We start from the raw sequence: 15,215 nt of genomic DNA, 5'->3' as shown, positions 1-15,215 counted from the left end.
ATGGGCTATGTACAGGTGCAATGATCTGTAAGCTGCTCTGACAGCTGATACTTAAAGTTAGTGAGGGAGATGTGCGTCTCCAGCTTCAGTGATTTTTGCAATTCGTTCCAGTCATTGGCAGCAGAGAACTGGAAGGAAAGGCAACCAAAGGAGGAATTGTGCTCTACACTTAAGAAAAATTTTTATGAAACAGACAAAGGATTCATTGAACCGCTTTTAACGTGACTCAATAAACAAAATACACATTTTGGGTTTTCTGTGTCCAAAATGTTTTCTGTTTCGGTGCCTACTGAACACAGCTCGAGGAGCAGTATTGGCCACTTTTCTCACTGTACCTATACTGACCAATAGAGGGAGACATTTAACTGTTTTGTGGAATTGGTCACTTATTGAAAATCCATGATGAACCTGTGATGCTTAACAAAATGTATTCACCCATGCCAAATACTTTCATTTAGATGATATTAAAGGGGCAATATGCAGTTGAATCAATAACACATTTTGGTTAAAAGCTGTAGGATGGTTATGGAGAAATGTCGAAAGACAGTATGAGGGTTTGCGCTCAGGCTAGAATGAATGGTGGCTGTAGAGTTCTCTGTAGAGTTCAAAGGGTACTCGCACTCAAACCATGAAAAGGAAAATTCCAAGGAGGCCGAGATGCAAAGATTTACTTAATTTAGACCATGCTTAAAGAATACAAAAAGTTTTTGTTGTATTCTTTCACCTATTGCCCCTTTAAATAAGGAGTGATAGGATTTACATTTTAGTATGCTAACTAAGAACCTAACCATATAGATGCTTTATGAGTGACCAAGCAAACTTTAAAAACATGTCTCTTATTGGATACTTGATAAGAATATTCCACCAATATTCTTTAGACCTTTTTTGCTATGAGCTGGTAGTGCTCTTTGTTTTACAAATACACATACTGATGTGCAGCAACAACATAATTACTTGATTGACAACATTTTAAGAACACCGGTTATACAATTCTGAGCCTTGCATAACCGTATTACATGACTTAATTAGTATTTAAAGTACCTATTGTGCCCAATTACTGTTCAATGATGTAACTAAAACGCATAAAGGAATTCTTACCCGGCACTTTCTGCGCTCTGTGTACCATTCAGGCCTGCACCGTTTCCACTGGTTTGAAAGTACGGTGGTCAGATTGTACAGTAGTCAAACCACACTGACCCTGCTTTTTACCCATGATTCCTCTCTTTCTGGGTCATGTTCAGGAGGCACTAGGGTACAGGACCACCAGTACACAGTAGGTATATGTGTACCTAGTGGACTCATTTTCCCATAATCCCTCTCCCTTCTTCAGGAGGTACTAGGGTACAAGATTGACCACCAGGTGTCGGTGTACATCGTGGCCGTGTTGGAGTACATCTCAGCAGACATCCTGAAGCTGGCAGGGAACTACGTGAGGAACATCCGCCACTACGAGATCTCCCAGCAGGACATCACCGTGGCCATGTGTGCCGATAAGGTGAGAGTACACACCTGTGTTGTGCTTCACAGTGTGTTGTAATGCATTATGAAGAGGATCATCAACATCAGCTACTATGAGATCCCCCAGCAGGACATCACTGTGCCACTAAACAATTTCTAGTGTTCTTCAAGATTGACTGTACCAATCCCAGATTGCCCCTTTTATGTTGCTATGACTGAAATTAGATTGGCTTGTAAATGCTATTGTTGTTGTTGGCCTAAGTATGGCTGGTGGCGTGAGATGGTGAGATGTCTCAGGAACCACACTGACTGGCCAATATACAACTTAAGCTGGAGTCCGTAGGGTCATTTCTGAACGTAAGCTGATGAAGAATGCCAGCTGAATGAGCGAGAATGTGTGCACGCTTTTGTTCGCCTGTGCGTTCACATGCATGTTTCTAAGCTTGGGTCTCTCGGGATCCATTTCAATTCAGGAAGTAAACTGAAATTCAAATTCCATGTTTTCTTTACAGAAAATGACTGAAAAAAATTGGAATATCAGTTTACTCCCTGAATTGACTGAACTAAAATGGAATTGACTCCAACCTGGTATCTATGCTGATGTCCCTCTCTGTGTGACTATTCAATCTATTAATTTTATTTCTATTGAACCTTTATTTAACTAGGCAAGTCAGCTAAGAATAAATTCTTATTTACAATGACTGCCTTCCTCGGCCAAACCCGGATGATGCTGGGCCAATTGTGCGGCGCACTATGGGCCTCCCAATCACGGCCGGATGTGATCAGCCTGGATTCGAACCAGGGACTGTAGTAGAGGTTGACCGATTTTGATTTTTCAATACCGCTACCGATTATTGGGGGACCAAAAAGGCCGATACCGATTAATCGGACGATTTGTTATGATGCTTTTTTAAAATATGTATATATATACACACACACACAGCTCTGAAGTGACAACGATACTGAAGAGTCTGCTTAGGAGACAAATACTCTCAACTGTTTGAATAATAAAAATAGAGTTTAAGTTACCTGTGATGAATGCTGAAAACAAAAACTATATGCAGGAAATCCTATTTTAATAATGGGCATGGTAAGAATTGACTACCAAAGTGCGAGTCATAATTCCCATGACACCTTCTAGCAAAATCTGAAAAGCGGTTCCTTCATTTATTCCATAGGATATTTTTAGATTAACTTAAAATAAGGTCTGTGTTTGGTTTAGGCTTACACCACCTTGCCAGTTTTATAACTGTGTAGATATCCATAGGATATAAGAGAAGATCATTTTTTTTGTAGAGTGGATTTATGAAAATATGTTGACAAACGTTACCTAGTGAGATTTACACGGGTATCAAAACACCGAGGCGGTTTAAGCACAAAACACAGACCTTATTTGAAGTAGATCAAGACATTCTCTATGGAAGACATGAACGGTAAAATAACGAAGGAACCCCTTTCAAGTTCAGCCGCAAGTTATTACAGGAATTATGACGCGTCGACTATTTCTCTCTAAACCATATACCTTTGACTATTACGAGCCTGCTGCTGCCTACCACCGCTCAGTCAGACTGCTCTATCAAATATCAAATCATAGACTTAACTATAATATAATAAACCTTAGGTCATTAATATGGTCAAATCCGGAAACTATCATCTCGAAAAGATTATTATTTTCAGTGACATACAGAACCGTTTCGTATTTTATCTAATGGGTGGCATCCATAAGTCTAAATATTCCGGTTACATCGCACAACCTACAATGTTATTTCATAGTTCCGTAAAATTCTGGCAAATTAGTTCGCAACGAGCCAGATTCTGTATACCCTGATTCTGCGTGCAACGAACGCAAGAGAACTGACACAATTTCACCTGGTTAATATTACCTGCTAATCTGGATTTCTTTTAGCTAAATATGCAGGTTTAAAAAAGATATACTTCTGTGTATTGATTTTAAGAAAGGCATTGATGTTTATGGTTAGGTACAGTCGTGCAATGATTGTGCTTTTTTTCGCAAATGCACTTTTGTTAAATCATCCCCGTTTGGCGAAGTCTGCTGTCTTTGTTAGGAAGAATAGTCTTCACAGTTTGCAACAAGCCAGGCGGCCCAAACTGCTGCATATACCCTGACTCTGTTTGCAAGAGAAGTGACACATTTTCCCTAGTTAAAAGAAATTCATGTTAGCAGGCAATATTAACTAAATATGCAGGTTTAAAAATATATACTTGTGTATTGATTTTAAGAAAGACATTGATGTTTATGGTTGGGTACACGTCGGAGCAAAGACGGTCCTTTTTCGTGAATGCGCACCGCATCGATTATATGCAAAGCAGGACAGGCTAGATAAACTAGTAATATCATCAACCATGTGTAGTTAACTAGTGTTTATGATTGATTGATTGTTTTTTTTATAAGATAAGTTTAATGCTAGTTAGCAACTTACCTTGGCAACGTAAAGCAGGTGGTTAGAGCGTTGGGCTAGTTAACGTAAGGTTGCATCCCCAAGCTGACAAGGTAAAAATCTGTCGTTCTGCCCCTGAACAAGGCAGTTAACCCACCGTGCCTAGGCCGTCATTGAAAATAACAATGTGTTCTTTAACTGATTTTCCTAGTTAAATAAAGGGTTAAAATATATATATATATATATATATATATATATATAATCAGCAAATCGGTGGCCAAAAATACCGATTACTGATTGTTATGAAAACTTGAAATCGGCCCTAATTAATCGGCCATTCCGATTAATCGGTCGACCTGTAGTGACGCCTCTTGCACTGAGATGCAGTGCCTTAGACCGCTGCGCCACTCGGGAGCAAAAAGTGGTCCGTAACACTCTTTGAGTAATTGGTAAGAATATGTCTGGCCGCTTCTATTCCCCCATCTCCAGGTTCTGATGGACATGTTCCACCAGGATGAGGAGGACATCAGCGGTTTCCCCCTGATGGACGAGGAGCCGTCCACTAGCGAGGAGCAGACCTACTACGACCTGGTCAAGACCTTCATGGCCGAGGTCCGACAGTACCTGCGTGACCTCAACCTCATCATCAAGGTGTTCCGCGAGCCAATCGCCTCCAACGCTGTGTACTTCTCCCACCATGTGAGTAGTGATGGAGGTAGACTCGTACACACTTGCACATGCATGCACATCTATGGTCTTCCATCAGGACTTTGTTTGACTCTGGCCTTTTTCCACTCCTTTTCTCTCCTCTTACCACCGCTCTCACTTCTCTACTGCCACCTTCCTGCATTACTTTCCTCCCCTTCTCCCCCTTCCACCCATCTTTCCATCACCGTCCCCCTATTCCCATGACTCTCGCTCTCTTCCCCCAACTCCCTGCCTCCCTCCCCTTCCTTAATTCCCTGTCTCCCATCCTCTCTCGCTCTCTCTCCCCCTCTCTCTACTACCCCCTGCAGGACGTGGAGAACATCTTCAGCCGCATCGTGGACATCCACGAGGTCACCCTCAAGTTGCTGGGCCTCATTGAAGACACGGTGGAGATGACAGACGAGGGGAGCCCACACCCGCTGGTGGGCAGCTGCTTTGAAGACCTGGCCGAGGTGGGTGTGTGTTTGTCTTTGTGGGGGGGGGGGGGGGGGTTGGTGCGTGTGTGTATGTATGTTTGTGTGTATGTAAGCTGGGAGCCCAGCTTGTTTGTGGTGGGCAGCTGCTTCAAAGACCTGGCCAAGGTAGGTGTGTGGTTGGGGGGATTGTTATGCATGCGTGACCCCACTTACACCCTATGGCTGTGGCCATTGTCAGCAGCACGACTGTAATAAAACACATTTCATATTTGATACATCTTTCTTTTTTATTTCCAGGAGCTGGCCTTCGACCCCTATGAGACGTATGCTCAAGACATTCTGCGGACTGGCTTCCACGATCACTTCCTCAGCCAGCTGTCTAAACCGGGAGCTGCCTCCTACCTCCAGGTCAGATGCCACACCCCCCAGCCCCGCGCTGACCACACCCCCCCAGCCCCGCGCTGACCACACCCCCCCAGCCCCGCGCTGACCACACCACCCCAGCCCCGCGCTGACCACACCACCCCAGCCCCGCGCTGACCACACCCCCCCAGCCCCGCGCTGACCACACCCCCCCAGCCCTGCGCTGACCACCTCTTATCATAACCCCAAAAGTCAGACTTGATTACTCCATTGTACTCCATCATGTTTTTGTTGTCATAGGAGACATTGTAAACAACTGATGTATTCAAATTATGTTTTAACAAAGTTATGAGTTGCTCTGATGGAATGGAATTAATCGTGTACTACAAATATTAATCACGCGCTATTTACATGTGAATTTAATTGGAAGCATTTGCTCATGAACTTTTTTGTTGGTGGCCATTCTTGGATGTGCAGCTAGCAGAGTTGGGTGTTTAAATTCTGACTGTTAGGGCAACCAGGTAAGGTCCACACCAGGAAGGCCCAGAAATATTTCTGGTGTCCGATTGTTCTGGAAATTCTCACATAGGAACTTCACTGTGTGGAAGGATGTTTGACATGCTTTATACATTTGTATCGCAAACACATTTTTTTTAATCGAGATGAGTGGCCATTTTAAGCCCTTTTTAGACCTGTACATGCCTCGTGTAAAAGCTTTGATTTGTGAACCATACATGATACAGACAACATCTTGGTGTCATTGTGCTCCAAAATATGAATTAGAATTAATGTGAACAATTGTAATTCAGAATCTAGACATACTCCATATTTTAGAGCACACTACAATGAGTATAATTGCATCAAGATGTTGTCTGTATCATGTACGGTTCATGGATCATAAGGTCTTACAGGAGGCATGTATAGGTCTAAAAAGGGAATAAAATGGCCACTTTAATAAATAAAATAAGTTATTAAAATGTAAAAAGAATGTCAAACATTCCTCCCAACGAAGTCCCTGTGAGAATTGCCAGAATAGTCTGAGATACTAGAAATGTTATCGGCCATTTCTGGGTGGATTTTCCCTAAGGTAAGAACTTTATAAGACTTTTCCCTCCAGACCACTGTTTGCATGTCCCTGGTCTATATACCTTGATAAGATTTGACACTGTATTACCTGCCCAAGTTAACACTCATCTCTGTCTGTTTCTGAACCCCCCAGTCTATATGCGAAGGCTTTAAGGAAGCAGTCCAGTACGTCCTGCCCCGGTTACTCCTGACACCTGTCTATCATTGTCTCCACTATTTTGAGATCTTAAAGGTAGGCATATATGAGCATTCATAATGTGGTTGGTCCTCTGTAGCTCAATTGCATTGCATTGCCAGGATTTTGGGTTCGATTCCCAGGACAATCCATACGTAAAATGTATGTACGCTGGACTGGAAGTCGCTTTGGTTAAAAGCATCTGCTAAATGGCATATATTATGTTTAATAATAAACTTTATAAATAGGTTGTGTATCTATTACTGAAAGGTACTGCATATGGATCAGAAAGCCTTGGTTTCTCCCCAAACGATGATCCACCAGCCCACATTTGATTGGCTCAATGTTTTTCAATCTCAATGTTTTTCTTATTTTTTTTCTCTTAATATCTCCAGTTCAAAACAACAACAAAGGGGTCCCAGCTAAGGGATGGGGCAGGAGAAATGTAACCGCTCTCAAATTCATAGACCGATCAATGGATTCAAGGACTTGACCATCCATGAGATCAAAATGATAGTTTTAACCATGTTTTGAGCCTAAATAGTGTTTGGTTACAAACAATGGAGTACAACAAGCTTATATTTCAGTTTCTGATGGGGTACGACAGTTGAACTAAGCTCATGAGGCATTTTTGGGGTTATATTTTTCAAGAATTAATGGGTATATATCATTAATTTAAAAGTAAAAAATAAATGAAATGGATGTATCAATTGCAGATTGAAATTGCCCCTTAGAAGGAGAGTGAGGTTCCACTCTCCTCATATTCTTTAACTTATTCAGACAGGTTTGAAATCAGAAGGGAAAGTAGGTGGGAGGGACAGATAGTAGAAAGGGAGGATCTGAAGATTGGGCTCTGGTTGGTAGTCATGCATGTGTTTAGAGCAGAAAGTGTTACTGCTGGACCACATGATCTGTACTAGTGTGGAATATCTGCTACCCAAACCATGTGCCCCCTCCGAGAGAGCCTTAGTGTTTGGGCTCCTTGTTCACCCTTAGGCCTAGATTTGGCCCCCACAGTCCATATTCTCCAGTGAGCCTCTTTCCAGCAAGCCATGGAGGTGGCGGCTGCTCTGCAGAGGGATAAATCGCTGAAATCCCTCATCTTTTATTTTTTTTCTACCCCCAGCTTACTGCGAGTCCAGGGTAAAGGAAAAGCGGGTGTGGCGAGAAGTAGTTTCTTTCCTTGTCTTCAGATGGCATAGCCAAAGGGACAGACTTAGGATGCAAACACATGGGTTATGTTCATTAGACATCAAACGGAAGACAACAGACAAACCGGGAGGGACTACCTTTTTTTGTGCAAAATGCTTTTAAAACCTTTTATATTGCATGTTCTAATGAACATGACCTCAGTTTCTCCATCCACTCCTGGAGGTGCGTGGTTTCTCTATTTTCTCACAAGGTGGCAAACTTATGGTGTCTCAAGCCATTCCAAGATGTAAAAACATGATTATCCTGGTTTTCAGGGAGATAGTTATCTTCTATCGTTGTGCAAATACAGTGGGGTAAAAAAGTATTTGATCCCCTGCTGATTTTGTACATTTGCCCACTTACAAAGAAATTATCAGTCTATAATTTTAATGGTAGGTTTATTTGAACAGTGAGAGACAGAATAACAACAACAAAAATCCAGAAAACCGCATGTCAAAAATGTTATAAAATGATTTGCATTTTAATGAGGGAAATAAGTATTTGACCCCTCTGCAAAACATTACTTAGTACTTGGTGGCAAAACCCTTGTTGGCAATCACAGAGGTCAGACGTTTCTTGTAGTTGGCCACCAGGTTTGCACACATCTCAGGAGGGATTTTGTCCCACTCCTCTTTGCAGATCTTTTCCAAGTCATTAAGGTTTCGAGGCTGACGTTTGGCAACTCGAACCTTCAGCTCCCTCCACAGATTTTCTATGGGATTAAGGTCTGGAGACTGGCTAGGCCACTCCGGGACCTTAATGTGCTTCTTCTTGAGCCACTCCTTTGTTGCCTTGGCCGTGTGTTTTGGGTCATTGTCATGCTGGAATACCCATCCACGACCCATTTTCAATGCCCTGGCTGAGGGAAGGAGGTTCTCACCCAAGATTTGACGGTACATGGCCCCGTCTATCGTCCCTTTGATGAGGTGAAGTTGTCCTGTCCCCTTAGCAGAAAAACACCCCCAAAGCATAATGTTACCACCTCCATGTTTGACAGTGGTGCTCTTGGGGTCATAGGCAGCATTCATCCTCCTCCAAACACGGCGAGTTGAGTTGATGCCAAAGAGCTCCATTTTGGTCTCATCTGACCACAAAACTTTCACCAGATGTTCATTGGCAAACTTCAGACGGGCATGTATATGTGCTTTCTTGAGAAGGGGGACCTTGCGGGCGCTGCAGGATTTCAGTCCTTCACGGCGTAGTGTGTTACCAATTGTTTTCTTGGTGACTATGATCCCAGCTGCCTTGAGATCATTGACATAATCCTCCTGTGTAGTTCTGGGCTAATTCCTCACCGTTCTTCTGATCATTGCAACCCCACGAGGTGAGATCTTGTATGGAGCCCCAGGCCGAGGGGATATTGACAGTTCCTTTGTGTTTCTTCCATTTGCGAATAATCGCACCAAATGTTGTCACCTTCTCACCAAGCTGCTTGGCGATGGTCTTGTAGCCCATTCCAGCCTTGTGTAGGTCTACAATCTTGCCCCTGACATCCTTGGAGTGCTCTTTGGTCTTGGCCATGGTGGAGAGTTTGGAAACTGATTGATTGATTGCTTCTGTGGACAGGTGTCTTTTTTACAGGTAACAAGCTGCGGTTAGGAGCTCCTTAGTGTGCTCCTAATCTCAGCTCGTTACCTGTATAAAAGACACCTGGGAGCTAGAAATCTTTCTGATTGAGAGGGGGTCAAATACTTATTTCCCTCATTAAAATGCAAATCAATTTATAACATTTTTGACATGCGTTTTTCTGGAAATTTTTGTTGTTATTCTGTCTTTCACTGTTCAAATAAACCTACCATTAAAATATTAGACTGATCCTTTCTTTATCAGTGGGCAAACGTACAAAATCAGCAGGGATCAAATACTTTTTTCCCCCACTGTACAGTATGTAGACTTATACCATGGCATTGTTAAATACTTGTTTCTGATTGGCTTTAAGGGCATTCTAGAGTGCATTATTTCCATATAGGACACGGTATATCAGCACGGTAGAATTCAAAGGCTATATTTAATCCTCACATGTTCTATGTTTGAGCTGCTTTTGAAAGCAAAAGTCAAATTGAAAACATTTGCCATTGATGAATTAGATTTTCATAATAGCATGTCTGGTTGTTTGGTTACCAAGGCAACTAGTAAACTTGCTAGCTACTTCAGTGGCTGTCGAATACATTTCTACCTGCAAATTAACACATTTTTAGCTGCAAATGTGTTTAATTATAGCCATGGTATAAAAGGGATAATCAACTCGGGGCTCTATGCGTTCTCTGGAAAATAATGCAACTCCATGGGAGGTTAGTTCCACTCCGCTAGCACATCGTAGAACACTCCTTCCACGTCGTTCATTGTTTTCCGTAGAACGCATAGCCCCTCATTGATTATCCCTTACATGTCATGTGTTTGTTCAGGTATATACAAGACTATATCAAACCATAATATAGACACTGTCACTACAGATGCAAAAGGTAGGGCTTTGTGTACTTTAACCACAGCATGCTAGCAACAGCCTTATTATAAAATTGATTAAATCATTTTTTCCCTCATCAATCTACACACAATATCCCATATTGACCCAAAAACAGGTGTTTAGATTTTTTTGCAAGTGTATTAAAAATAAAAAAACTGATATCACATAAGTATTCAGACCCTTTACTCAGTACTTTGAAGCACCTTTGCCAGCAATTACAGCCTTGAGTCTTCTTGGGTATGAGGCTACAAGCATGGCACACCTGTATTTGGGGAGTTTCTCCCATTCTTCTCTGTAGATCCGCTCAAGCTCTGTCAGGTTGGATAAGGAGCGTCACTGCACAGCTATTTTCAGGTCTCTCCAGAGATGTTCGATTGGGTTCAAGTCCGGGCTCTGGCTGTGCTGCTCAAGGACATTCAGAGACTTGTCTGAAGCCACTCCTTCATTGTCTTGGCTGTGTGCTTAGGGTCGTTTTCCTGTTGGAAGGTGAACTTTCACCCCAGTCTGAGCGCTCTGGATGAGGTTTTCATCAAGGATCTCTCTGTACTCTCCTCCGTTCATCTTTCCCTCAATCATGACTAGTCTCACAGTCCCTGCCGCTGAAAAACATTCCCACAGCATGATGCTGCCACCACCATATTCCACTTTAGGGACTGTGCCAGGTTTCCGCCAAACGTGACGCTTGGCATTCAGGCCAAAGAGTTCAATCTTGGTTTCATCAGACCAGAGAATCTTGTTTCTCATGGTCTGAGTGCTTTAGGTGCCTTTTGGCAAACTCCAAGCGGGCTGTCATGTGCCTTTTACTGAGGAGTGGCCTCTGTCTGGCCACTCTACCATAAAGGCCAGATTGGTGGAGGGCTGCAGAGATGGATGTCCTTCTGGAAGGTTCTCCCATCTCCACAGAGGAACTCCGGAGCTCTGTAAGAGTGACCATTGTGTTGTTGGTCAGGCCATTTTCCCCCGATTGCTCAGTTTGGCCGGGCGGCCAGCTCTAAGAAGAGTCTTGGTGGTTCTAAACTTCTTCCATTTAAGAATGATGGAGGCCACTGTGTTCTTTGGGACCTTCAATGCTGCAGTAATTTTTGGGTATCCTTCCCCAGATCTGTGCCTCGACACAATCCTGTCTCGGAGCTCTACGGAAATTTTCTTTGACCTCATGGCTTGGTTTTTGCTTTGACATGCACTGTCAACTGTGGAACCTTATATAGACAGGTGTGTGCCTTTCCAAATCTTGTCCAGTCAATTATATTTACCACAGGTGGATTCCAATCAAGTTGTAGAAACATCTCAAGGATGATCAACGGAAACAGGATACACCTGAGCTCAATTTCAAGTCTCATAGCAAAGGGTCTGAATACTTATGTAAATAAGGTGTCTCTGTTTTTTTTTAAATAAATTTGGCAAAATTTCTAAAAACCTGTTTTCACTTTGTCTTTATGGGGTATTGTGTGTAGATTGAGGAAACTTTTGTTTTTTTAATAAGGCTGTAACGTTAACAAAATGTGGGGAAAAAATCAAGGGGTCTGAATACTTTCCGAATGCACTGTATATATAAAGAGGGAGGGCAAGACTTGCGTGGTATATCACAAAGGGTCATGTGGTGTCAGTTGAATGTTGGTAGCCATTTTGTTCCTAGGTCGTCGCTAAAGAAAGTAAGAATTAAGGGGAAAACACTGGAGTTGAGGGGGTTGGGAATAAGAGAATGATGGAGAGGGCGAACGATGAAGAATTTATTCTTTACTCAGCCCTAATCTTGCTCATGAGTTTGGCCTTATACCGACCGCATCATGATCCTTCACCGGACTCCCCCTACCAGCGAAACCACCTGACCCAACATTTTATTCTCTACCCACTCTTTCTCTGACCCCCACCTTTTTCCACAGCAACTGGAGGAGAAAAGTGAGGACGAGGAGGACAAGGAGTGTCTGAAGCAGGCCATCACGGCGCTGCTCAATCTGCAGAGTAGCATGGAGAGGATCTGCTCCAAGAACATGGCCAAGAGGAGGCTGAGGTAGGCAGGGGAGCGCCAACTTACAACCTCTCCTGGTCCATCCACACCTGGTTCTCTTTACCCAAGAAGATACGAAGCTAGCTCTGACACACGCAATACATTTTGCACACACACTGACTGATGCAATAATAGAAATCCACAAGCAAAATATGGAAAGATAACTCAGACACCCACATCATGGCACAGACCAGAGAAGCACATATGTACCACATGTGCATCAGTAGGTGGATATGTCTCAAATGTGCACTATGTATGCTCAGAGGCATTAACACTTGCACAACGCACACATCACGATAGACACACACAGCAATTCATACTACTGCCTCATTGGTGTACTCCTCCCATCCTCTGCACACCCCCCACCCTAAGCTCAGTTCTGAGTTTCCCTCTGGACCTAAAATAGACCTGTGGGGGGAGGGAGAGGGTTGGAGGGGGGCTCGCCACTGTGTTGTCGGAGGGAAGTTGTGTCAGGAATTGGGCTGTCCTGTTCTGGTATTATTGTTCCCGGCTTTGAGAAAAGAAAAAAAAGGCGAGAGAGTTTGAAAGGGGAAAAAAAAAGAATCCCCTTGCTTTCAGCAGTGGACTTTAGCATCCCAACCTTGCAGACCATTTTTCTCTCCATCCCTCCTTTTGTATTGGTGAAGCAAACAGGGTGTTTTTTTGGTTACATGCGGTTGTTGCTCGTTCTTTCCCTGCGTGGAAGCGAAGAGCGTTGAGTATGAGGACGTAGGGTATAAACCCCAAACATTACCCCTTTGTTGCTGTTCTTTTTTCTTTTTTTCATGGGGAAAGGATGGCTTATCTTACGGTATGTCTTTGCACCCTATACTTTGGCGGGAACGTGGGGATGGTGACACAAACAGGAGGCTAAAATGGACGGTTCGAGAGGACACACTCAGTTGGGGTACCCGACAAGGGTTACCTTTGTTGACTTTGGCCGTTTCGCTACACCTTTCCTGTCTCTAGGGGTCTTTGTATTTCAAGAGCCAGAACAAAGAACAACCCAAGAGTTCTATTGTCACAGCCATTTGAATTATGCTTGCTCTTTTGCAAGCTTGCTGTTCTTTAGAAAAATGTAATAACCTCTTAGTCGCTAATGCTCTGGCAAGGTCCAACGCTGCCTGGAATAAATTATGGTTTGATAATGATGCTCGTTTATATATATTTTTTGCTTTAATTAACTACTTCATTTCATCATAAGACTGCTAGTTTAAAGATGAATGTAAATGCACTTCAAATATAACCTCTGATCAGACTTGAGAGTAGGCAAAGTTTTGACTTTCTTTCTGTATATAGTTTTTAGAGTTTCACACTTAATGGGACTGGGAATTGAAGATTTTGGGGCAAGTTTTGAGTGTAGTCTAATTCTGGCCGGTTGACAGTCATCCTGTACTTTGAGGTGCCGGTATGAAGACAGGCGCGCACAAGTTGGCTTTGCCTGCCTCCCCTGCCTCTCGGGAGTGCTGATGTGAGTGGTGCATCCGCGAAAAACAAAGTAAGCTCCCCCCTGCGATTGTTTACTAGTAGGTCTAGTTCAGATGCACTGTACTAGCGGGTGTTAAATCCTTGTTGATTTTTTTTCTCCATCCCCTATCACCCTCTCACTCAATCGATTGTAGAACCCCCAACAAATTTTTAACCCCCCCAGTGGCTCAATGTTGTTCTATTATTCTAAGTAGTGGTTTTAGAAGTGATCATTGAAATTATTATTATTGCTTAGCTGATTTGTCATGTGCAGTAGAGGTGAGATTCTGGTTCTGGTGGGCCGCAGAGCTTTCTCGTCTTCTGTTTACTTACGTTTTGTCATTCTGGTTTTGAAAGACCACCGCATATGCTGGTTTTCACTCAAACCAGTCTTTTCGTAGTGAATTTCCGAAAGAGTTTTGAACGCACTCCTCACATGACCTAACTATTACAGGGGGCATGGCCCTTAATAATGAATAAAGACTGAAATAGACATTTGTATAATATGAGAATAAAGAGATTGATTAAAACAAAGACTAGTCTACATTGTGCTCCTAAAATAACTGGAATGAGAGATACTCGTACCTCATTTTTGAATATGATAGTCATACCATAGACCATATTAAAGGTATGATGAACCAAAACAATATTTAAATAGTGTCTGGCTCAAAGAAATATAATCAGATGCTCTTTATTCTTTTAGACTCATTCTATTCTTATGCACTTTCTCAGTTGGTCCTCCGAGGCACCCTGTTAACCATGGGTGTGGGCCCTTCCTCGGTAGACTACCGTTTTGTTCAACTGCTGGAATGGTGAGGAAGTCTAGTCAATTGGCCTGCTGGTCCACCAGTGTTGGGTGGAAACTGAAGGGACATGACTGACCAGCAAACCGATATTAAATTACCTAATTTGTTCTGGTTAGGTTAAGTTTAGGGTTATTGGTGTGGTTAAAGGAAAACTCTACCCAAAAACAATCTTTTGGTATTTAGTCCACTGTTGATAAAGTTACAAAATGTTTTACATGTCAGCAATCCAGTTATCAAGATATATGCAAAACGCATCATATTGGCTGATTTCTGTATTTGAAAGTTATATATCTTGAAAACCTGATGAAACAAATACCACAAGATTGTTTTTGGGTGGAATTTTCCTTTAAGGTTAGGGTCAGGATTATAGTTATGGGTGGGGATGCCAGTCACGTCTCTTCAGTCTCACCCAGTGTTTTGTTAATGAGATGTTGTCTGTAGGAACCCCCTCCTGGACTAGGTTTAGTTATACCGCTGCTTTAGAAACTCAGCCACCCACACTGACCCTACACTCCATCTCAGTCTCGCTGGCTTTGTTGATTTGTTTTCCATTGTCATTGTTCTGTGAACATCAGACCCACATTTCCCTACCTCTCTCTCCCCCCCTCTCTCTCCCTTTTTTTCTCTCATATTCTTTCTCTTACATTCAACTTTTCCCCTCAAACTCTTTGGTG

The 15,215-nt window shown here is 42.7% G+C and overlaps 1 protein-coding gene across 2 annotated transcripts in view; it reads left to right on the top strand.

Moving 5' to 3' along the window:
* sos1 (son of sevenless homolog 1 (Drosophila)) overlaps positions 1 to 15,215 on the top strand; it is a 70,438-nt gene that overhangs the window by 21,929 nt on the left and 33,294 nt on the right. For both annotated transcript variants that reach the window (XM_029776579.1, XM_029776580.1), the window contains exons 4-9: positions 1,331 to 1,495; positions 4,347 to 4,556; positions 4,874 to 5,017; positions 5,279 to 5,389; positions 6,564 to 6,662; positions 12,144 to 12,271. In XM_029776579.1, coding sequence (XP_029632439.1) covers positions 1,331 to 1,495; positions 4,347 to 4,556; positions 4,874 to 5,017; positions 5,279 to 5,389; positions 6,564 to 6,662; positions 12,144 to 12,271 — 857 coding nt within the window. The remainder of the gene's footprint in view (positions 1 to 1,330; positions 1,496 to 4,346; positions 4,557 to 4,873; positions 5,018 to 5,278; positions 5,390 to 6,563; positions 6,663 to 12,143; positions 12,272 to 15,215) is intronic.

The sequence above is a fragment of the Salmo trutta genome, chromosome 14 (assembly GCF_901001165.1).
Source record: "Salmo trutta chromosome 14, fSalTru1.1, whole genome shotgun sequence".
In the NCBI taxonomy this organism is placed as follows: domain Eukaryota; kingdom Metazoa; phylum Chordata; class Actinopteri; order Salmoniformes; family Salmonidae; genus Salmo; species Salmo trutta.
The sequence above is the reverse complement of the archived record's forward strand: the minus strand, read 5'-3'. Positions and strand labels throughout refer to the sequence as shown.